At 41.6% G+C, this 22,611-nt stretch overlaps 1 protein-coding gene across 8 annotated transcripts in view; it reads left to right on the top strand.

The window, feature by feature from the left end:
* Positions 1-22,611, top strand: part of meis2a (Meis homeobox 2a) — a 96,292-nt gene that overhangs the window by 20,675 nt on the left and 53,006 nt on the right. For 7 of the 8 annotated variants that reach the window (XM_055038812.1, XM_055038809.1, XM_055038811.1 and 4 more), the window contains one exon: positions 20,432-20,577. In XM_055038812.1, coding sequence (XP_054894787.1) covers positions 20,432-20,577 — 146 coding nt within the window. The remainder of the gene's footprint in view (positions 1-20,431; positions 20,578-22,611) is intronic. The other variant, XM_055038810.1, reaches the window with a different exon arrangement.

The following is a 22,611-nucleotide window of genomic DNA, read 5'->3' as shown; positions in this document are numbered from 1 at the left end:
GAAATTTGTCCAAATCTCTCTCAATATATTCTCCACAGCACCAATTCAGCATGGTAGGCATTGCTTCCACCTTGGTTCCTGCATGTGCATACGATTAAGTCCAAGAGTTTGCATGCCTCTGCTTCCGTCCCCACTTGTAATTATTAGTTATGCATGAATACCAAATGCACAATGACATCTTGAGTGCTTGGCAAAGGGGATTTCTGCACCATTCCCAGAATCTACTGTAAATGGAAATGGCTCAACAGAAGAGAGGAGAAAGCATTTTGTACATTTTCTCAGCAATTGAACAATCCCCACGCTGTGCAGATAGACAGGCTCCCCAGAGAGACCAAGAGAGGCGGAGATGGAGAGAAATGGGAGGGAGAAGCTTGAGTGTTCGGCTCCAAGGGAGCGCGCTCCGCTTGATGGTGTTGTGGTACATTTGCGTGTGTGTATATGTGGGGAGTGCGGTGAACCCCCTTAGCCCCGGCTAGGGGCCCCACTCAGCGAGGTCTTTGTGGTTTAGCTCACTAGAAGGGGTCATTGCTGGCGGGGACACGACTCCTGGTGTCCCAGCGTGAGCACGGTTTGTTGAATACTGCATTTTCAGGACCTTTGGCTTTAACTTTGCTTTTAGCAGCTCTGCCTGGTACTTAAAATGTTCAAGCAATGCTGGTAGAGGAAGAAAAAAAAGACTCAATTATTCATTCAAAATCTCTGCAAAACACAAGATAGAAGTCTTGTTGAATTTTAGTGGCATTTACTCCGGCTCTAGAAGGATCTGTGAGGCGTGACTGTGTATATAAAATATAGGGTTTGAGTCTGTTTGCATCCGTGTGTGTGTGTGTGTGTGTGTGTGTCTGTGTGTAGAAGCACACACGTGCATGTGTTAGTTGGCTCCCTTTAAGTGCCTGTTAGAGTTTAATTTAGTGTAGTAATTAAAGCTGAACACTAGCCCATAAACAACAGATAAACAATAAAGCAGACCCACGGCCTGCTGTTTCATGGTTCTCTCTCCCAGCTGTTGAAGCACTGATAATTTTTGCACAGCCCAATCTCCCCACAATACAACGCTGAAGCGTCAAGGGTGTGTATGTGCTCTGAATGTGTGGAACAGTCTGAACACCAAAAAAAAAAAAAAACACTTAAATGTTTCAGATCATAAAGCAAATTTATTTTCACACAAATAAAAAAAAAAAAATCAGTTTTTAAATGATGATTTTATTGTGGAGGAGGTAAGCTTATTAATGAATAACCTTTATGTGTGATCAGGTTTTCTTTATTAAATTTGATGATCTGAATCATTTTAAGTGAGAAAACAGACGGAATCTGCGAGGGGGTAAATACTTATTCACAGTACGGTAAACACATGGTTTATATAAGCTTCCATTAGGAGAGGAAATCGCAGAAGCTAAGACAAGAAATCAGTGAGTGTAAGAGAAGAAGTCATGTAAAAACTCAGCAGCAGCAGCAGAGATCACATAAACATTTAACAGAGTGCAGCCATGATGTGCATCAAAACTTATAAACCGTCACATCTCACTCAGCAGCAGCGAGTGAGCAGGAAACAAGCCGAAGATAAACTCTGCTAATGAGGATAACAATGCTTCAGTGCTTCTCCATACATTTTGTGCAATTTTAGCCCTCTCTCTGCATGCAAGCCTGAATGTTGGTCAGGTGTCTGCTGCTTCTCTGACGGGTGCAGTATGTCTGTCTGATTGTTTGTTGGGAAGGGGCAGGGCAACTACTGAAAGCTGAGAGGAGTTGCTGCGAAGAAGGGAAGGGGGCAGAAAACACGGTACAGAGGGGATATGTTCATGATCCCATTAGCATAAAAGAGGCTAAATTATTCATGTGGAGTGCTTAACCTATGGGGAAAACTATACTTAATGCACATAGTTTTAAAATGGATCTCTGCCTGGCTCTTCCCCAGCACCAGATTCTTGCTAGATTCAGCATTCGTGGGCATTTACGGGAACGGCCGCCATGCATGCTCTCACACACACACACACACACACTCACATATGGGCGAATGTGCACACTTGCTAAAACATCAGTGCTCCTCAAGTTGTTTCTAGGGGTTCTGCTCTGTTCTTCTTCTCTCCATCTTCTCTCCTACTCTTTTTTTCCATTTGTTCCTCCATCACTTTCCCGCGTTCTCCCCTTCCCTCACACTTCTCTCTTCTTTCGCCCCTCTCCGTCTCGCCTTCAGTGCTGCAGACTACCTGGCACTCATCCAAAATGTGATTAAAGAGAATGTTCGGCTCCCTCAGATCCCTCTTTCCTTCCTCTCTTCCGCTCTCTCTTCCTTTCTTTCTGTCTCTGTCTTTCTTCTTGACCTGTTGTTATGGCTTGAAAACAATGAAAGAATGTGGACTGTAACAGCACTGCCAGTACGGTACAGCCTTCCCACCACATCAGCATCACCCCTTGCCCTTCAATCTAGCTTTCCCTTTTCACATCTTCTCCTTTTGCCTTTCGTCTTTGCCGGAGTGCTATATGAGGCCTCGTCCCTCTGGTCCATAATCATGAACAGGCCCTTGGCGCGACCTGGCTAACCCGGCCTAGCTCTGCCTGAAACTGGGTTTCAGCATAGCAGGAAAGGCACATTAACTGGGTCAGCCTAATGTGCAAACTAATGTTTGGAGAACATAGGGAAAAAATTACCCAGATTATTCTGACAGCAGCTGACGAGAATGTCTGCTTTGCACCATTAAGGCAAAAGCTTTGGGGAGATGTTTTTTTTCCTTCCTCCCATAAGCTCATTTTCTACCCTGATTCCTACTCTAGAACATGCCTATATGGTTTCCCTCTGAGTGGTGTAATGCCTCACATAAGAATTCACACTTCTTTAACTTTTGATTTTTGTCGCATTACAACCACAAATACAAATTTTGAAAGGTATGTTGTGGATTTGTACCCTCTCTTGTAAAGTTTGTGCATGTGGAGATGGAAGTATTTGCCTGATCTTTGCTGCAAACTGGATGGCGAGCCAAAACTGACATCTGTTCACTTAGTGCTTCAGCTTTCCTTTGCAACTGAAGCACAGCTTCCCCACGGCATGACGCTGCACACACTATGTTTTGACATTGGAATGGTGTGCTCAGATTTGAGTGAAGACCAACACTCACTTGAAATCCTGTAGCAGCTTCTTTTATATATTTTCTGGAGGGTCATGTGTGGTTATCTTTCCTTTCATAGACTGCTATAAGATGCTTTCCTTGTTTTAAACTTTTTCACACATTTATCCCTGACCTATCTATTATCTTCCTTTGTTTTCATGATGCTTTTTATTTGTTTATCGCCATTATATTTATGGGTGTCAGAGTAAAAGGGGGTGAATACAAATGCCCACACTCCTCAGATTTTTTTTTTTTTTAAAAACCATTTACATTAACTTTGTAAATTTGCACTTCTTTTTATTTATTTATTCCACAGAATCCCAATAATTACATTAACACATTAAAGTGTGTGGTTGCAACCTGGCTAAGTGGGAGAAGGGGTGTGAATACTTTTGCAAGGCACAGTAGATGAAAACTGAGAAATCTGAGAGTGGCTTCAGCGCCGTTTAAAAGCTCAGAGGAAACACAATTGTCGGCATGTAATCAGAAATTACCAGCAGTGACTCCCCCCTCCCCTCCTTTACTCAGAGGCTTTGATCAACAAAAACAACAGAGTGAGGGCATGTTGTATCAGTTCATTATGGCGTGGGTTTACACGCCCATGTTCTCCTGCTGATTACGCCATTGTATGTGGTGGTGATGTGGAGTGCACTGGGGTCTGATGTAATATGGCTAAAAGGGATTTCAGCACGTGTCCCAGAGGGCATCTCCACATCCATTAATGCTGCCGTCGTTGTATTTTCACAAGGATGACAGGACTTCTGTTTTTATTTTAAAGGCCCGGAGTGTTTTCCCAGGAAATTTTTTTTAGTCTCGTCTCGAAGGGCTTTGCCCAAAGGGGGGGTTCAGCCAAGAAGTCACCTTTGAGAGGTGATAATCCAATTTCTCTAGCACTCATCAGATTTGTTTTCCTCTTGTTTGGCAGCCTCTCTGTGAGTGTATGTAGACAGAGATAGAATGAGAGGCAGAGACTGTGAGATGCCGCTGATTTCTGTGTCCAAATGTGGGCCCCACTGCTGATTGGAGAGAGGTCATAGAAGCCAAGTCTGTGAAAGGCACACCTGCAGGGAAACTCCAAAAACCCCTGACTGCCGGCTTACACTGGGTTGTTTAAGGTGTACTTAGTTGGAGTATAGCCCTGACTTCAAATGTCCTTTCCCCATCTTCACCTTTGTGTTTGACCAATGGGCCTTGTGCTCTTTTACTCTCCTTTCTTTCTTCAGCCTCCTTTGGCTCTTTAATCTCCTCTCCACCCCCACCCTCCTGGTTCTCCTCCCCCTAATGTCTAAAACCCTGCATCATGGCAAAGGTCCCTCCAAAAAAACAGCACGCGGTTTTTAGCAGAGTGGCTTAGCGAGGCTAGCTGCAGCTTGTTCACTGGCTGTGTGGTTTTTTTCCCTTCCTCTTGTGCAAACCAAAGTTTGCACTCCGGAGCAAACGGGAAGCTGCAGCGGAGCCGCTGTACCCTACAGGTACCGCTTCAACATGCTGCCACAGTCCAAAAGAGTGGGAGGATGATAAAGGAAGTGTGTTACAATCCTGGTTCTTCTCTCTCTGCTGCTGATTTTCACGCGCTCATCTTTTACGTTTATGCAAAGCTTATGAGGGCATTATGCAAGATAAGCTCATTTTCTAGTCTGATTCCCACTCTAGTACATGCTTTAATGACTCTTAAAGCCAAAGGGCTGCTTTTTTTTTTTTTTTTTTTTTTAGGAATAATAGGAATCCCGCGGTCTCTCCGTTTCCGTGTAGCCAGGGTTCTTTTTCCACACCTGATCACTTTTGTTCACCCATTTTATGGCTATTCGGGAGCAGGCAGAAGTGAGCAATTTGATAGTGTTTATCGCCACAAGCTCTAATGTTTATTGGAAGCAAGCGACTAATAATTTTTGATTACCCCAGAGGAGGTATTAGCCATGTTAGTCAGCAAGGATAATTTCTTATTTGCATCCCTCGAGCAGAGCGCACTCCGGAGGAACGCTGGGGCTAAATGTGCAACAAAACGAATCAAACACGCCAAACGAGATGCTCCATCCTGGCTGGCTGCGGGGCGGAAGCTGAGAAAACCTTCATTATGCATTTACCATAATTCATTTAGAGCGATATCAATTTGTAGAATACAGAGAGATGTTTGGAGGGGGAAGAAGGAAGGAAAAGAAAACACCATATCAAACGAAAAGAAAGAAAGAGGGGGAAAAAAGCGAGATGAAAAGGAGAAAGATATTCAAGGAAAGCTCCTTGCCAGGGTTTTTTAAAGGCTGGTCCAATTATGCTGTTTTCCATGTTTTCAGGCAGAACTTGCATATTAAATTGTGCAATCTTTATCAATGTTATGCTCCAAACCTAAACAGAGCAAATGATGACTTGCTTTTACTGAGACAGTTTGGCTCAGGAATTTATTTCTTCCCCATTTTTTTTTCTTGACATTGAGGCTCTACACCAGCTGTTTTTCAAACTTCTATAACCAGACAAGATGCTTTAAAACAGTAAAATAGAAGTTTAAGATTTTCATAAAGCAAGAAAGGAGGTAAAATATTTATTTGCATGCTTGAAGTAAAGATCTCCTAATTCGGGGTTAAAAAACTGGAATCAGAATTAAAGTGGGGAAAGATTGACATTTTTTATTAACCCTGACTTAAAAATTCAATATGGCTGCAATAATCAATAGTTAACTTGCAGCTTGTATCTGATTAAATTTTTAAAACTTCTGACTGCATATGTGAGCACCATTTATAAATATCTAACTATATTGATTGAATCCATTAAATGCAGACATATTCATCTTTACTAGCTTGTGTTGAAAGCGGTGTAGTCTGGTCATTCAGTTCAAGAATCAGCAGCTCTTTCCGACTTCCTGAGTTGCAGCTACAACATGGCAAAGTTGTGCCCAACAATAGCACATACACATCATCATCATTACAGAACACTTTAGTATCCAACAATTACAATCTACCATATTTTGAAACACACTGACATTCATAGATGGTCTTCTGTATCAGTAATCTAAAAATAAAATCAATGATACCGTATTTTTGGGGCTTTGCAAGCATCGTAGTTTATTGTTATGATAAGTTATAACTCTTTTGATATTTCATTCTCTCAGCAATAATAAATATATAAATATGTTTTTCAGGTAGGAAGAAGCAGAGATCAATGTGTTACAAATAATTAGATTTTGGACATATTACCTCCATATTTTATCTTTTCACCTTGTAAATTTGGTTGATGTCAGGTTTTTCTCTGTGTACCACAAAAGGCATCCCAAGTACCACTAGCTGTAGCTGTACCATCCTTTGAGAGCCTTGACTCCAGTTCAAATATTTCCCCTCCGTTCATGCAGGGTCACTCTGTTTGGCTTCGATCTTGCTTACTCAAAGGTTCTTTTTTTTTTTTATTTGACGGGACCGTTACTACATGCGTTCATTTTTCTCTCTTGGCAACAGCGCACACTAAATAAGAGAAAGACCTTTAAAAGCATCTTTCTCTCTGCCTGATGACTAAGGCCCCATTTAAACAATTGGAGGAAACTTATGGAGACAGCTAGTGCTTAAAGAAATGAGAGCAGACAGAAAAACACACTACTATCTTGTGATAACCAGTGCTTTCTTTCATTATCTCTGTGCACAAATCTCCACCTTGGAAAATCTGCACTCACTCTGTTGCTTCATTCAGGAATAAAACAATGAGCAAAGAAAAACCGAGACAAAAATAAAGGAAATTTTTTTTTTACATTTTCTAAAGTACAAATACTTACTCCCAGGGATGCAGTCCTTAGACAACCGAGTGTCTGCAGGAGACATCTGTGAAGCCTGACCTCCTGACCCCTGAAAGAATGTTCTTAAGGTGGGGGAAAACAGTCTTTACCACTACATTGCAGCTTACAGGACAGTCCGAGCAGCTGCACAACAAACACAAGCACTCCACCGAGTGAGTAGATGGAAAATACGTAAAAAAGGATCGAAAATGTGAAGTAATATTAAGGCAAGGTGTTCAGCTTTATGGGTGATGGGGAAAAATTGGAAGTAAATAACATGTAGGCAACATCATAGCTGGACTTGCTGTGAGTTTTGCCTTGCAGGCTTGGCTGCCTCGCTCTCCTCCAGTCTCCCATGAGATCGTTTTCATCCTTTATGAGTCAAAAAGGAAGCCTGGTTGAAAATGAGAGGTTACGCAAGCCAGACCCGAGCACCTCGGAGTGAAGAGAGGAGAAGATCCCCGCTGCAAGGGCCCTGCTGCTATTCAAAGCACCTGCCATTGTGTGGGCGCTCATCCAGGCCCATTGTTGTGCAGAAATTAGTCGTGCTCCTTTTGGCTCCCTTCAGCTCCGGGGGCATGTGGCAGATCCCCTCGTTGTTCTGCATTCAGATATGTGGCTGAGGAGATACGTGGCCCCGGCTACCATCGCCACTGGCTGTGGCCCTTTGCCCTCACTTGCATAGCAATGCACCCGCCAGCTTATTAATTATTTTTTCTGCTCTCTGTTGTTGTTCCCTTCTGAAAAACACTGTCGGGCCAAAATTCCTATACTTATCTTTCCCCTTCTTTTGTAGTCCTACTCTTCATTTTCCTTTGGAGTATATGCTTATTGTTCTTTGGAGCACCCTCATTATACCCGTGGTTAGAGTTTAAGGCCCTCTCTCTTTGATTTTGGTCTCGTTGGGAGTAAGCGGTGGGCTGTGGGGAGCTCTAGGGCAGGCCCAGCTCTCAGGGCTCCCCAGCGAGCGTCTCGGAGAGTGGGCTTGGGGGTATTGTGGAGCTGGGTACCAATGCAGGATTGTCGGCACTGATACTGGTCCAGGAGGGGTGAATGAGAGGGGGAAAATTGAAAAGTCGATAGCAAAGGCTGTTTTGAAAAAAATTTGAAATAAAAGGAATGAAGAAAAAAAGTGGCTGGGAGGAGGAGGAAGGTTCTCAATGAAAGGCAAACAATAAGTTGCACTAAATTGCTAGAATATGCATTTTAATGCAGAAAATCCTTACAGTTTACTACATTTAATGATGATCTTTTTGTTTGTCCTCTCAATTAAAATCACACTAACAATAGGTTTTTATAGGTAACACAGCTGTTACTATGCTGTAGAACCAATTCTTTCAACTGAACGCACATTTTCTTCCACAATCATGTTTCAAAAAGCTGACATAAAAAAAGGTAAAGAAAGAAAAATCTAATTTCACAAATCATCTCCATAGTACTTGCTTCTCTGGTTCTTTCTCATCTGAAACTTACCTGACAGATTTTCTGCAGAATTTTGGTTCTGGACACTGAGTCTTGGAAAATGGTTGGTTTTGAGTCCAGAGATTAATTTCTGTGTTGATCTGGCTGCATGTTTTGGATCCTTGTTATCCTGAACCACCCTATGATGAGTCATTTCCAGTTAGCTGGTAAACTCCAACAGATTTTTACCTGGTAGCTCTCCTGGTAGAGCTCATGATGTCATGCAGATACTTCATGACATTTTCCAGACTCATCCTTTGAGTCTTTGATTAGGCGTCATCCAGCTTCATTTATTAAACTTTCAGTTGCTTTAAAAGTTGAATTGTTGCTCTTGCTGAAAGTTTAGACAAGTTTTGGTTCTTGTAGTCATTTATTGTAAGAAAAATAGTCCCACCTCATCACAGATATCCAGCCCTACTTAAGAGTGGAGTTTTCCTCATGCTCATATTTTCATTTCATGCAAATCCCACCAGGAGTGTTTGTCAGTCTGAGACTTTAACAAAATGTTAAAGTCCCAGTAAATTTTTGTGTTTGTGATGACGGCACAGAAAACCATTTTTTTCTGGCGCCGTTCTCAAACAACCCATTGTTTGAAACCCATTGTAGAAAGCAATAAATTGATTGTTAAGAAGAGTTGGTGACACTGAGGTGACACACTGAGAAAGATAAACATGGATCTTTGTACAGCCAAGTGGCAAAACAATTTTCTTTACACTATATCATATCACTATAGATCAGGTAATCTTCTAAATTATTAATTAGAAGTCATTATAAAGTCTGACCAACATAAAAATAAATATAAAAGAATATTTTTTATACCTTTAATCAGGGTTGTCAAAAAATGTGCACATCTGTAGTTATATATCTGACATCTAGTGCTTTTTGTGGGAGCAATTGGCTCCTACTCTTCCGATCCCACTGATTGCAATTTCTACATGCCAGCAGCTGTCGAGCGCCTCAGATCAAAATTAGTGCCATGGAATTGGGCCTTAATGAAATGACCTGCTGGATTTACCTTATGGAGTGGGGCAGACAGTCAATACTGGCCTGGTGAAAACTGCCTCTTTGCTTGCTGCTGTCCCATTAACGAAAGGAAATAGTCCCGGGTAAACGTATTAAGCTCTACTTCCACCTTCTAATTATATTTTTTCCCTTCTACCTTCATAATTCATTCACTTTTTCATTAGGTTTTAATATTGAAAATGGCTTTTAACTGACTCCTTCCTCTTCATTGGGTCACCGGTTATTTGTCACTACCTATTAATGATGTGTCAGAGTAGTCCATTTTATTTTATATTGAGAGAAAATCCCATTTGCTACCGTTGTTAGAAAATGGAACTATATTTCCTTGCATGGTTGTTTCCATACGGATGTTGCATCATGGAGCTGAATCAAATGCTTCTGCTTCCTATAAGAATGAGTGAATTTATGTCAAGGCCCTGTGGAGGACAGTGGTCCCCGGTTATAGACTTGTAAAGAAGCCTGTAGGTGAGGGGTCTTGACAAGACGTGAGCAGCAGACTCTCATATAAAGCTGGATCTGATTTCTCTGCTAGTTGGCTCCCAGGAGATATGTACTCTACCCTCTGTTGATCAGGCTGTTATTCACAACTGTTAGGAAAAATACAGTGATAAAAAGAATGAAAGAGTAGTTTTGTGAAATGAGATGCTCTCGTTCTGCATGCCGTAATTCCCTCCTAGGCTCAGGATAAGAATAAGAAGGAGCGCAAAGGAAAAACTGTTTAGGTAAATGAATGCATTTGAACTCTTCCTTTTGGCTCGTTCTTTTTATGTTTTCCCTGAGTTGTGTGTGTGATGGACTTGTCAGAAAGCACATCTGCATTTGTGTGGACATGATTGCTTCAAAATAACAGGGAAATATATCAGCAAGAGTGCAGACAGTATCAGCTCCTCACTGATCTGACTAATTTATGAGGGTAAACTGCACTGACAGAGAGAGATAGATGCAGGTGAAGGGAGGAAGTTTTCATTGACTCTCTGGAGCGGGCCAACCCAAAGCCCCTGGAGGGATCTCTCTCAGTTTGAACTTTATCAGGGGCTACGCTTAATCAATACATTATTGGAAAAAGAATTAATTACTAAAGCAGAATAAAACAGCTGCATTTTAAACCAAGGATTCATCAATTCTGTAATCTCTTGGTTACAGCCCAGGTGTCAGGAGGATCATTTCAGCTTCATGTAATGAGGAACAGTGGGAGTTTACTCCAACCCTATGTTGTCCTCCTCCTTCTTCTCTCGGTTTCTGACCCCTCCCTCCAACCATCAGACTTTGGATTCTGAGCTCTTTTTCCACCTTCTTTACTGTTGACGATACACCTTCGATGCTCTGCCTGCATTACGCATCTCTTTTTTTCTTTCTCTGAAGGATTTCTCACCACCCTCCTACATTCCCTCCACATTCCTGTCTTTGCAGGAAAGGGACGAAAGGGTATTAAACCTGAAATCTCTGGTGCGAAGGCTGACTTGATCGGGGACATTCCCGCTGCTGCAATCATCAAACCGAACATTCCTCCGCTCAGACTGGGACACTGCTGGTTTTGCAAAATGAGGCAAGGACATGAAGGATAGGGGAACTTAAGCTAACTCTTTCTGATCAACTCAGCATTCTTTAGTGAAGAACACAAGAATATTGATGCCATGCAGAAAATTGAAAAAGTATATCACCATAAAAAAATTTAAAAAATGTCCATAACAGTTTGCCACAAGCCAGGTAGGGGATCAGCAAACAAGAGTAAGGTGCTCTGTTGAGTTTAACTATTCAGCCTGCATGCAAAACACAGGGACAAATGACCAACACTGCTGTGACGCCATGGTGAAACTCAGTGGTGGCATCATCCTATGAGGTGCTTTATTTAATAGGATCTGGAAGTCTTGTTATGGTTGATGAGATTATGGAAAGAGGGTATTAATGAGAGAATTGTGAAGAGCTTGCACAAGATTTGAGACTAGGTAGGTTTACATTTTGCCTCGCAGAAACCCTAAGCAAAAGTCCATGCATGTTTATTTTATTTCTCAAAATAAAATAGAGACTTAAATAAAATAATTTAAGTCTCTAGATATCCAAACAATTAATACAAACGATAAAGTCGACCATAAATTTAACATTTATGGTCGACTTTGTGTTTTATTACATAAATCCCCACAAAATACTTTGCATGTTGTGGTTATATATATATATATATATATATATATATATATATTGCTTTCTACAATGGGTTTCAAACAATGGGTTGTTTGAGAACGGCGCCAGAAAAAAATGGTTTTCTGTGCCGTCATCACAAACACAAAAATTTACTGGGACTTTAACATTTTTTAAAGTCTCAGACTGACAAACACTCCTGGTGGGATTTGCATGAAATGAAAATATGAGCATGAGGAAAACTCCACTCTTAAGTAGGGCTGGATATCTGTGATGATGTGGGACTATTTTTCTTACAATAAATGACTACAAGAACCAAAACTTGTCTAAACTTTCAGCAAGAGCAACAATTCAAACTTTTTAAAGCAACTGAAAGTTTAATAAATGAAGCTGGATGACGCCTAATCAAAGACTCAAAGGATGAGTCTGGAAAATGTCATGAAGTATCTGCATGACATCATGACATAGAATGCTAAAGGGGTGTGAATACTTTGCAAGAGTCTACCAGCATCAATAAAGTTTTAGGACAAAAGTAGACTGAATGAATAAGCACGTTTCTTCACATGGCACATGAGTATGCCTTGTGTCAAAGTAACCTTGGCTGAACTGTTGTCACAGCCACTGCCATGCGCCCTTCGCAGCCCCTGACCCCAGCCCAAAGCCTGTAAACTGACTGTCCTTGACTTTCCATAATGGAGGATTTCAAGGCAGGTTGAGAAGGGGTTATGGGTGATGAATTGGGTTTTTAGTGAGCTCATTAGGAAGCCAAACAGAGTTTAGACTGGCGGAGCGGAGCAACAGTGCAGTAATCAGTTCTGCTCGCTTTGTTCCCTGCCTCCAGGACATTTGTGTGGAAAAAAAAGAGCAGGGAGGAAAAAAAAAAAAAAAACCTATGGCATTTGGCTGATGAGAGGGCTGCTGAGCAGAGGCTACAATCTGATGGTTGACTTGTTGATTTATAAACCTTTTATTTCATTTACTCTTTCGACCACAAAGTTTTATGTGTAGACGTCCCGCATACCTGCTAATTTTGTTTTTAATGGTACTGTCTGTCACAAGTCTATCAGAAGTCTATCAGAAGACTCAATTTGGTTTTGCTCTCTTTATAAAAGAAACGTGTATGTCTTGTCCTTTAATTGCCACTGAAGTCAGAAAATCAAGACTTTTCAGATCATACAACACCATAAACAGTAGTTGCTTTTCTTGATTACAAAATCAGAGCTACTAGCTTTTTCTTGCAGGATGACATTGTGTATTACTCCATTGATCATATTTATTGTCCCTGTCCCAGACTTTTGCATAAAACTTATTTTTGGTCTCATTTTAACTCAGTGCCTTGTCTATTATATACTTTGTCATAAGTATCACTACAGTTGACATCTCAGAGCATTCTTCACTTACAGACAGATCTATATGGCGCCTCGGCAAATTTCTTTGATTTCTTATGCGCCGTTTCATTTCTTGATTCTCATTTTTCAGAACATTATCATTCCAAAGCTGAGCAGCTTGTCGATTTTCTTGGAGCTAGAGCGAGTTAGTAAAAAAACACAAGTTTGGAAACAGCTTGTTTTACTAATAATCACACTTGTTTCAAATCAACAGAGACCAAATTACTTTAGGGAAATACCTGTTCTTTGATATTTAACGTAGCATCAACCCTCTGACTTATATATACTTCTTTTGTTATTCCAAACTCTGTTTTTATTTTTTTTCTGTTGTAACAATTATAAATTATAGAGTAAGTCGAGCCGAAATGCTGGTTACCCCACTGTGAAAAGTCTTTATTGTGCTATTGTAAAAAGACACAGAAAGTCTTGGTTTCCTATTCTATACGTGCAGGTTTGCAAATTAAAAAAGAAAAAAAAAAAGAGCTCAATTTGATTTCAAATGTAAGGATGGAGCAGCAGCAGCTTCTGCTGCTGTGTTTAGAGATTAGACAGAAGGGTGGAGTTGTCAGGGAGGCAGAAAGTGTGAAATGTCTGGTGGAGACCCAAAGCCCTTCATTAGCCACTGATCCTTGTCTTCTGAGTGAGGGGCAGTCATGGGCATCAAAACTCCCTTTTAGTCCCCCTCCCAAAAAAGAAGCAGAGTTAGGGGTTGGATAGGAGCTCCCCCAACCCCTGCAATTTAGCCCTTTGCCATTCATGCAAATTGGGTCCTGACATCTGCGACAGCCTCCCTCTTTTCTTTTATACATCTTTATTCCAGCTCTTCCCCTTCCAACTATTTTGCTTCTCAAATAAATCTCCTAATGGGTGGCAAGTCCCCTTCCGAGATATGTTATCATAATACATATCCACATTTGTGCAATAAAGTTTATAGAAATAAAAAGCAAAAGTGTGGAGTTGATTTTGTAGTCACACCCCTTTACTCTAATACCCAAAAATAAAAACCAAAAGTCACCTAATTAGTCACGACACTTTGTGCAATTTAGTATCAGAGTTGATGCTGCTGTTTTGTATTGGTTTAGAGAATATTAGTCTGCAAATACCATCTAGAAGACCTACTATGTGTCAAAGTCTAGCCCTAAATCTAAATGGGAATCTTTGGGAAGACTTTTCAATAATCAGTGCTCTTTATCCAAACATATTGAGCTTGTTTTGTTCTACAAAGATAATTTGGCAAAAGACTTAAATTTGACAATGTGCAAAGGTGGTAGAGATGATCTAATGTGTTTCACATATTCAAAGAACTGCAGGAAAGTTGTAGAAAATATGGATCCACAGATACACAACCAAAGCTAGACAATTCTGATGTTGTTATTGTAGGTTAATTGGAGGGATATTTTAGGCTCTTGGCAGAGTTGGAGCATATAAAAAAGATTAAGGGAGGCACAGTCAATGACCCTGGTAAAAGAAAAATCCTAAACTTCCCCCCTGCCTCCCTCTTACTTCTGGACCCAATACTCCTCTTTGGCTCCAGGGGAGAAGCTGAAAGAGGAGGGTGGCTTCACTCCAGCCCATATTTTGGGTTATAAGGTAAAATAGCCTAACTGGTTGTTAAAAACATGTTTTCCCTCCAACTCTACACCCTTCATCCTACCCTCTGTCCCCCCCCACCTCCCTTGCCTGCAATTCTTCTACCTCACCCTCCACGGCAGGGATGTGCACAGTGGGGTCAGCGCTGCGCCTGTGAGAAGAGAGAGGCCTCGTTTTGGTGAAGAGGCGATAGTTATCTCTGACATTCCAGGGATGACATAGAGATATCTGGCCGATGGCAGGTTTAGAAGGCTTAGAGAAAGGGGCAGAGAAGGGAGGTACTGTACAAGAGCTGATGAGCACCCCTACACAAACACGCACGCACGCGCGAACACACACATTTCACTTTGTCCTTCTCTCCACGCCTTTCTTACTGCTTGACTGCCTCACTTCCCCACACACAGAAAACAACATCTAATTAAAAGCTCTTATTCCACTTCATTTAAGGGTACACTTAATGATGTACTTTTTTTTTGGGAGGGGATGGGGGAGACAACCCGACATTACCTCTCATGCTTGATGAATCTCTGAGTTTCGGTCCTCGGGATTCAGGTACAGCTGTGTTTCACATATACGCTTGTCTTTATTTCTCAGGGATGCTTTTGGAGATATAGAAAAAAAATGTAGAGAGGATGATTGTGTTTCTCTTTCACCTTCAGCCATGTGTCCCGGTGGTAAAGGGGGGTGGCAGACGAGAGGCGGGCAGCAACATCTGAGTTTGGCGGGCGGACTTGCTGAAGGAGAGAGTTTGTTGTAATTGCTCTGACAGGTTTTAAGGCTGTTAATGACTCCGGCCTGAGCGCCACCAATTTGTCAGCATGCTTGCTGTTTACTAAGCTGTTGTTTTATGGTCCAGTGCAAAGGGGGCTGCTGCTTGTTTAAGCACAGATCAGGAAATAATCAGCGTAAAACGCAGGCTGCAGCGGTGCCGTGCACACTAAGACTGTTTCGTCTAGAGCCCTCATCTACTGTATGGATCTGAGCGAGGGCTGCTCACCATATGGTGCATTCACACAGAGAAACAAAAATGTCCTGATGGCTTACTTAAATAAAACAAAAAAACAAAACAAAACAAAACAAAAAAAAAAACAACAGATGATCAAGTATGTTTTATCAGTAAAGGGATTAGGGTCTTTTTGGATGAGCATGAAGCATATTGCTAGCATGTGGTTGTAGCAAGAAGGATGGTAATCCTCAGTGACCATGGAGCAACAGAGGGCTAGCTGTTCCACCAGGGTGAAAAAAGCCTCTTCGCATTTGTGCGTGTGTGTAGGGGAAGGAGATTGTGCATGTGTCAAAAGCATGTGGTCCCAGAGTCGGCAAAGACCCCTCCGTAAATCCAGAGTAAATAAAAGGGGTAACCAGACGGACAAAAGAGGAGCCCCCACTGCTTCCCTCATTCGTTGCCATTTGGGGGGACTGAATGTGCTAAACGCCGCTTATGTTGGCTGAAAAGTTGAAGAGAAAAAGAGGGAAAAGGGAGGCTCTAAATCCCCCTTCTTCTTTTCTCCTCATTCTCCATGGCCAAGCCTGCAGGGATGGAGGTGGTGTAATAGGAGGGTGGAGGGACGGGTCAGAATACTCTGCTAAGGTAGAGAATTCAAAATAGCTCTTATAGCCTGTAGTTCTCCATCTACTCGTGCTTTACTCTAACTATCTTTGTGAATTTTCTCTTCTTGATTGGCTGAACATGCCTGACTAGTCTGGTCTGGCGGCAGTCATGGTTGAAGAGGTGTTGTAATTAGTAACTTTAGCAGCAGCTTTAGTAAGCTCTACACTTTTGCTTCACTACATTGAAGCAATGAGCTTTTTAAGTATAACAAAAAAAAACATAAACAATATCTATCGAGCAACTTCAAACTACCAACTTTGTAAAGCTCCAATCTGTGATTGAACAAGATGCAATCGTATGCTTTCTGGATAATTCAAAAATTTAGCTTTCATAAAAATTAAATAAAACAATTATTTCTCACAAGAAGGGGGACTGTCCCTTTAAGCAGCACTAAAGTCTATAAATACAGTAAAATCCTACAGATTATGTGACAGAGGAATCTGTACAAACACAACCAAATTAAAAAAAAAAACAGTGCAAGTCATTGACTGCCTTATGAGACACACAATTCCTCACTGATTTAGCCTTTTTTTCCACTATGCAATATAAAGTTGTTCACTGCTATCAACAGATTTTTCTAACAAAATCTCCACAATAAATAACATTTATTTACTGTTGTGATAGATTGTTAAATTTTTCATTATTTATTCTAATTAATAATGACTCTTAGGAAGCTTTTCTATCATAACAATCAGTAATTCTGTACACTGGGCTCACAATCTGTGTGAGAGAGGAGCCAGTATTATCCAGCTCTGCAGCTAAACAGGTGTTCCTGTGGAGAAAATAGTTTTATTTTAAGTGAGATTTGCAAAACCCTGCAGACGTTCTATGTCAGATAGAGTTGGACTCCAGAAGGATGACGTTCATCAACTTTGCTAAAAAGTTTGATGTTCGATGTACTCCCTATTGAAGACAGAACTTATTGTCGATTCTTTGCTCCCTCTGACTTCATGTTCAGAAGACCTTACTGATACTGAAATGGCTAACTTTTTGTTTTCTTCCCTCATTACCAACTTCTGCACCCAAAATTGTTTGTGAGCAGATGACTTGTTCATTGACAGGGAGAAAATTGTAAATTCACCAGCCAGCTTCCCAATGGACCTCCAATTTCTTCATTGCTAACCATAGCTAAGTTTAAGTGTGGTTTTCATGGGTGGGAATATTTCTTACTTGCGGTCATATGTGCAATATTTCTATGGTTAACCTAACCATGGTGGCTTCCCCAGTGGGACGTTACCTCCTGAACATGAAACATTGGCTCTCTTGTCATTAAAGCCTCCCTGAAGTCTCCCCGTATAGTCTCAGCAGAGACCATGGGACACTTTGTACTCTGCTCATTTGTTTTTTGCATAACATTTCCTAAAGGGACCTCGAACGTACCAACATTAGATAAGCAGAGATGCTATGTGTTTACAGTCCTTTCTCAGCCTGATAATGAGCTCAGCCCTGAGACCAATTTACTCACAAGGAGATATATCTGAATGCATTTTTAATAACCGCCCACTGGTGATGAGAGAGGGAATGTATGTGAGCGTATAATGTGCTCTTGGACTTGGGCTTGTTTGTTTGCCAGCGTGCTTATTCATTCTCTCTTACCCTCATTGCGTCCGGTCATTGTCTTCCGTGTTTGCCTGATTACACTTTCGCAGTCCCTGAGCGTATGAAAATATGCAAAGAAACTTTCATTGCAAACACTTTAAGTCAAGATCTTGATGGAGTGAGGGAGAAGGAGGAAGGAGAAAAGGTTGAAGGGAAGAAAGAAAAGAGGGGAACGTGGGTGGGTGGGGGTGTGCTGCTATCTTTTTTTTTTTTTTTTGTCTCCAAGGGCGCTGCTTTTCCAAAAGTGCCTGGGGCTACACTCCAGCACCTCGGCTCCCTTAGGCCTTTCGACTGCCTCCTAATAGCCAACCCCCATCTGTGTCACATGGCCAGATGATGGGACGCTTCCCTCTGCTCTGCCCTGTACTTTTTTTTCCCTTACCCAATTTTTTTTTTTTTCTCAGAGTGCACATCCACAGGTTAGAATGGCAGAGTTGCCAGGGAACAGTCAGAAGCCATTAGCGTTTGGGACAATTTGCCCTGCAGCGTTCCTTCTCTCGCTCATAAGAAAGGAGTGGGGGTGGATGCAAAGCACCAGCTCTCCTTCAGATGTAATGAGGTTGAGCAAGTTGGATCTTCTTTATTCTATTTCTACTCCTCCTTTATCCTTCCTGCTTCTCCTTTTTTCTTTTTCCTTTGTTTCTTTCTCTTTTTTTATTTTCTGTCCACACTTTGTTCTTCTTTATTCTTGCGAAGAAGTATAATGTTGGGGCATAAACAGATTCAAAGACAGCCATTGAAGTTGTACACAGACTTGCTGCTGTAGAAGTCGGATCTGTAGACACACGCCAGTATCAGTGTAAGACAGAGAGGGGCAAAAACGCAGGGGGAGTCTGGTTACATCCTCGTGGACTAGAGCAGGAGGCAGCAAGCATGCTGGGTAATGAAGTGACAGGTCAGTCTGTAAATACGCACGGATCGCACCGGCCCTGACCAGAGGGAAGGCTATCACATTGCAGTGAAAATGGAAACGTCAATAAAATTAATCTGCCAGCCTTTTGGCCACTGTGCGGCTCTATTGGATGAGCCTGACTGCTCACAGCAGGAGAGGGATTTGGAGAGTAGCTCAAAAATCAACACAAAACCTGGTGCCATACAAACAAACACACAACGGAGCATAAACATTATTCAGCGAAGCTCAAAAGCAAAGAAACAAAGGCAGGGTGGTTAAAATTCACAGCTCACTGGTTGTGTTTTTATTGTAAGTTTCTGAGCAAACTGGGGGAGTTGGACTCAGCTTCCGTCTGGGTCGCATTTCTCAGGAAGCCCCTCACAGTCAGGGTAGGGACCAACGTTTATTGTTTTAGGCTTTCCTGAACAAGGATTCGTACTTAGCCTGGGATTTATGGCATTTGCTGCTAATGAATGCCCATTCTACAATTACAACACCCCTCGTCTGTGTCCCATTCCCATATGTCCTTCAGGAGGGTGGTTGCTTCTTTAGCTTGTCGTCGGCACTTCTTTGTTTATCTGTTCCTTGTGGCTCCAAGCCAATGATGTGCAAAGAAAAACACAGCACTGGCCGAGAAGTAGAAGAAGTTTGGAAAAACATGAAGAAAGACAAAAAAGTTTTGAAGAAGTGCAGGCCCCTGCTGGCCTTGTGTTCTTCATTTATTTTGCATTTGATTACACCACCAGTCGGATCCTTTCTCTTTCCCCCTTTTTAATGTTATTAGCTGAAATATTTATGTGAGATTAAGGCTTGTATAGGTGGCTGTGATTGATGCCTCGCCAAAAACAGGAGGACATGTGCATCTGAATTTTGAGAATGTCAGGGTCCTTCGCTTCCTTAGTGGAGGAGCTTTTCAGATACATAATTTAGATGCCCTCAAGGAAGGCTTTCAAGGCATTCGTGCCCGGGGGCAAGAAAAAATAACCATGACTGTTAAAAGTAAATCATTTTTGCTAATGCACAATTAATGCCAGGGTAGAGGAACAAGAAAAAAGCAAGGGACAAAGATGGAAACTTCAGTTTGAAGGAGGCGTGTGTCCATGTTTTTGCCAAGAAATCAAACGCTGATGGACATTAATGCAGGCATAGCTGGCACTGGCCTGTCATGCTAATCTTATGGCTAGATTTAGGAGGAGTTTTGGGGGTGGGAAGGACGAGTCCATTATGTGCATCGAACTGCAACAATGAACCCCTTCAAATCACAAATCAGTGCTCACGCAGATCAACTGGATGTTGTAAATTCATGAATCCTTTTCTATTTTTTTTTTTTTTACTGTACATATCTGCATAACTCTATTCTGTCCCCTTTGGCTCTCTTCAAAGGATGGGAAAAATGCTCTGTGTTAAGTCAAGCATGCAAATTTAATTGAATTAATGACATGAGTCCTAGTCTCCACTGTATTTGAAAGCTCCTTGTTCATTTCTTTTTATTTCCCCTTCCGAGTAGAGAAGTGGGATGAAGAACACAACGTTTCAGTGCCCAACCATAACATTTGAGCCATTAACCCTTATTCCCCTTTCTCGTGCTCTGGGGTATGAAGCAGCTCTGTGTAAACCCTGCAGCCTCCACGCAGGCCTTCATCTAAGGCCATCCTAATCCCCCTACCGCCTTACCTTCACAACACAACACCAGCTTTGCTTGCACCAAATCTTTCAGCCTAAGTGCATCAGTTTTGAATTCCAATCTGTGGTATTTGTCTGTTTATCCATCCATCATAAACCTTAAACTCAGCTTTGACTGTATTTTTTCAGTGTTTCATCCTGTGATGTGGTTTGAGACGTTATTTAACCCCCGGTTTGGTTTCTGCCCAGGAGATGGCTTAGACAACAGCGTTGCATCGCCTGGCACAGGAGACGATGATGATCCAGACAAGGATAAGAAGAGGCAGAAAAAGCGTGGCATTTTCCCCAAGGTGGCCACAAACATCATGAGGGCGTGGCTGTTCCAGCACCTTACGGTAAGCCTTTCTTAGAGCTACATTTGTCTCATAACAACCTCTGCAGAAACATGTCCTAGGAAATATCACATGCACATATTGGTCATCGGTAGCTTCTGTTTGAGCAAGTGAAAGGTTGATTTCAGCTTCCTGTCAGAGGGCCACACTGACCAGGTCAATCTCATCACTCTGGACTGTTTACTTAGCTCAGCTCTGCAATGCCTGATTTCAGAGCCAGCCAAGTTTGTATGCGGCCCTGAACAGAGTTTCATTTGGGCAACTTCCATCTACTATCAGGAACCACAGCTCCAGTAATACCGCCCTGATGTTATAGATTTTTGAACCTAACATTATAAATGTTATAGTTTACTACTACAAACAATAAACCAAAAAGAGAAAAGAAAAAGCAAACAATACATTTGGCTTCAAAACTAAATTCATATGTACACTCAGCGAAAGCACATAAATGGCTACTCCTCATCTGTTGCTAGTTAATACAAATAGCCACTCAGCAAGCTTTATGTGAGAATGAATCTGGACATTTTGTAGGAAACTTTAGACAATTTACTAAAGTTCAAATTAAACATTAGCTTAAAGGAAGAAATGTGAGTTTAGGGATTTTGAACATTACAGGGTTGCTGTTGTGATATGGGCTGGTCAGAAGAGATTTTCACACATACATTTTTTGGGAATGGCTTTAAAAAGAGGAGATATTTACTGAGAATACCATCTTTGAATGGACACACGCCAACCATTGAAGCAAATGGGTCACAGAGGCATTTGGTGGCTCTCCTTTCAGCTAAGATGCTGTGTGAACTTTCATGAAAGCATGGATACAGGAATCCACTGTTTGCGCTGTTTGTCTGGAAGATCTTGGCAGAAGAATGTAGGTGGTGTTTCTGTAGAAACTGAGTTATTTCAACGGCAACGTCTCAGTGATTAAAGAAAACTAAAATTCAGTTGAGTTGGAAATTTTTTTTATCTGATTGAATTGGTCCAATTCTAATTAATTTATTCCATTTAAATAATTTAAAAGTGCTCACCTTATTAAAGAAACCAGTTTTGCTCTATCTGGATTTATAGTTTCAAACTTCAAATATAATTTGATAAAACAGATAGTCTAGCACTGACTACATTTCTGCTTATCTGTGTGTGCCTTATTAAAAGGGGTGGTCGACATGTCCTCTCACCCTTGCTAATGTCAGGACATTATCAGAACATCAGGCTGTATTGATTTTGCTACACGGGTCAGATTTCAGAGGGAGGGGGCTGTGGTGAGATACAAAAGCTGCCTTAGCTTGTAACTCTTGGCTGCAGAAAGTAGGAGTGACAATGTAGATCAGTCGTGGGGAGGAAAAGGGGGATGGGAAAAGTAAGGAAGTCTTAGTAAAAAGCTGGGGGTCTCACATATCACCCATGCAATAAAGAGGGTCAGGTGCCCCCTGTACAAAGTGTACAGCCCCCTACCCCTTTACCAAAGTGCCCACTCCCAGCTGAAAGCCCCCTCTACCCTGATTACCTAACCAAAAGCCCAAGTAATAAGCGGCCAGCAAATACAGCCTAATTGAAAGGGCTGTAAATCCATTACATATTGGTCAGGGATAATCAGGAGTGCTTTAATCACTTTTATCTATTCAGGAGCAGTGAAGCTGCAACAGCAAAGCCCTGAGCCTTGCAGGCCTTAGCGGCTCCACCACGCCAGTCTGCACGCTTATTATTCTCATCATTATCAAAATGACTTCACAGCTGTTCACAGCGCCGTTGCTCCCTGACGGGAGAGCTTCTCACCGCGCTGCACTGATCAGGCTTCATTCACACACTGAAGGCAGGACTGAGGCTAAATGTGCTGTTTTTTTGAGAGCGACTCTTTCTGCTGTTGGTATTTATTTTTAACTTCATGATCGGAGACAAATGCTTTATGGATGCACAAAATGCATGAAAACATCTGAAAGACTCTGATTTTCTTTTACAGTTTCCATTTACAAAAGAACGCTTGTGAAGAACAACCAACAGATTTCTGTGAATTGTGTTTGAAATAAGAAAAGGTGGTTAGGA

The sequence above is a fragment of the Poeciliopsis prolifica genome, unplaced genomic scaffold, assembly GCF_027474105.1.
Source record: "Poeciliopsis prolifica strain line A6 unplaced genomic scaffold, Auburn_PproV2 SCAFFOLD013, whole genome shotgun sequence".
Lineage (NCBI taxonomy): Eukaryota > Metazoa > Chordata > Actinopteri > Cyprinodontiformes > Poeciliidae > Poeciliopsis > Poeciliopsis prolifica.
This window is presented reverse-complemented; position numbering and strand designations above follow the sequence as displayed.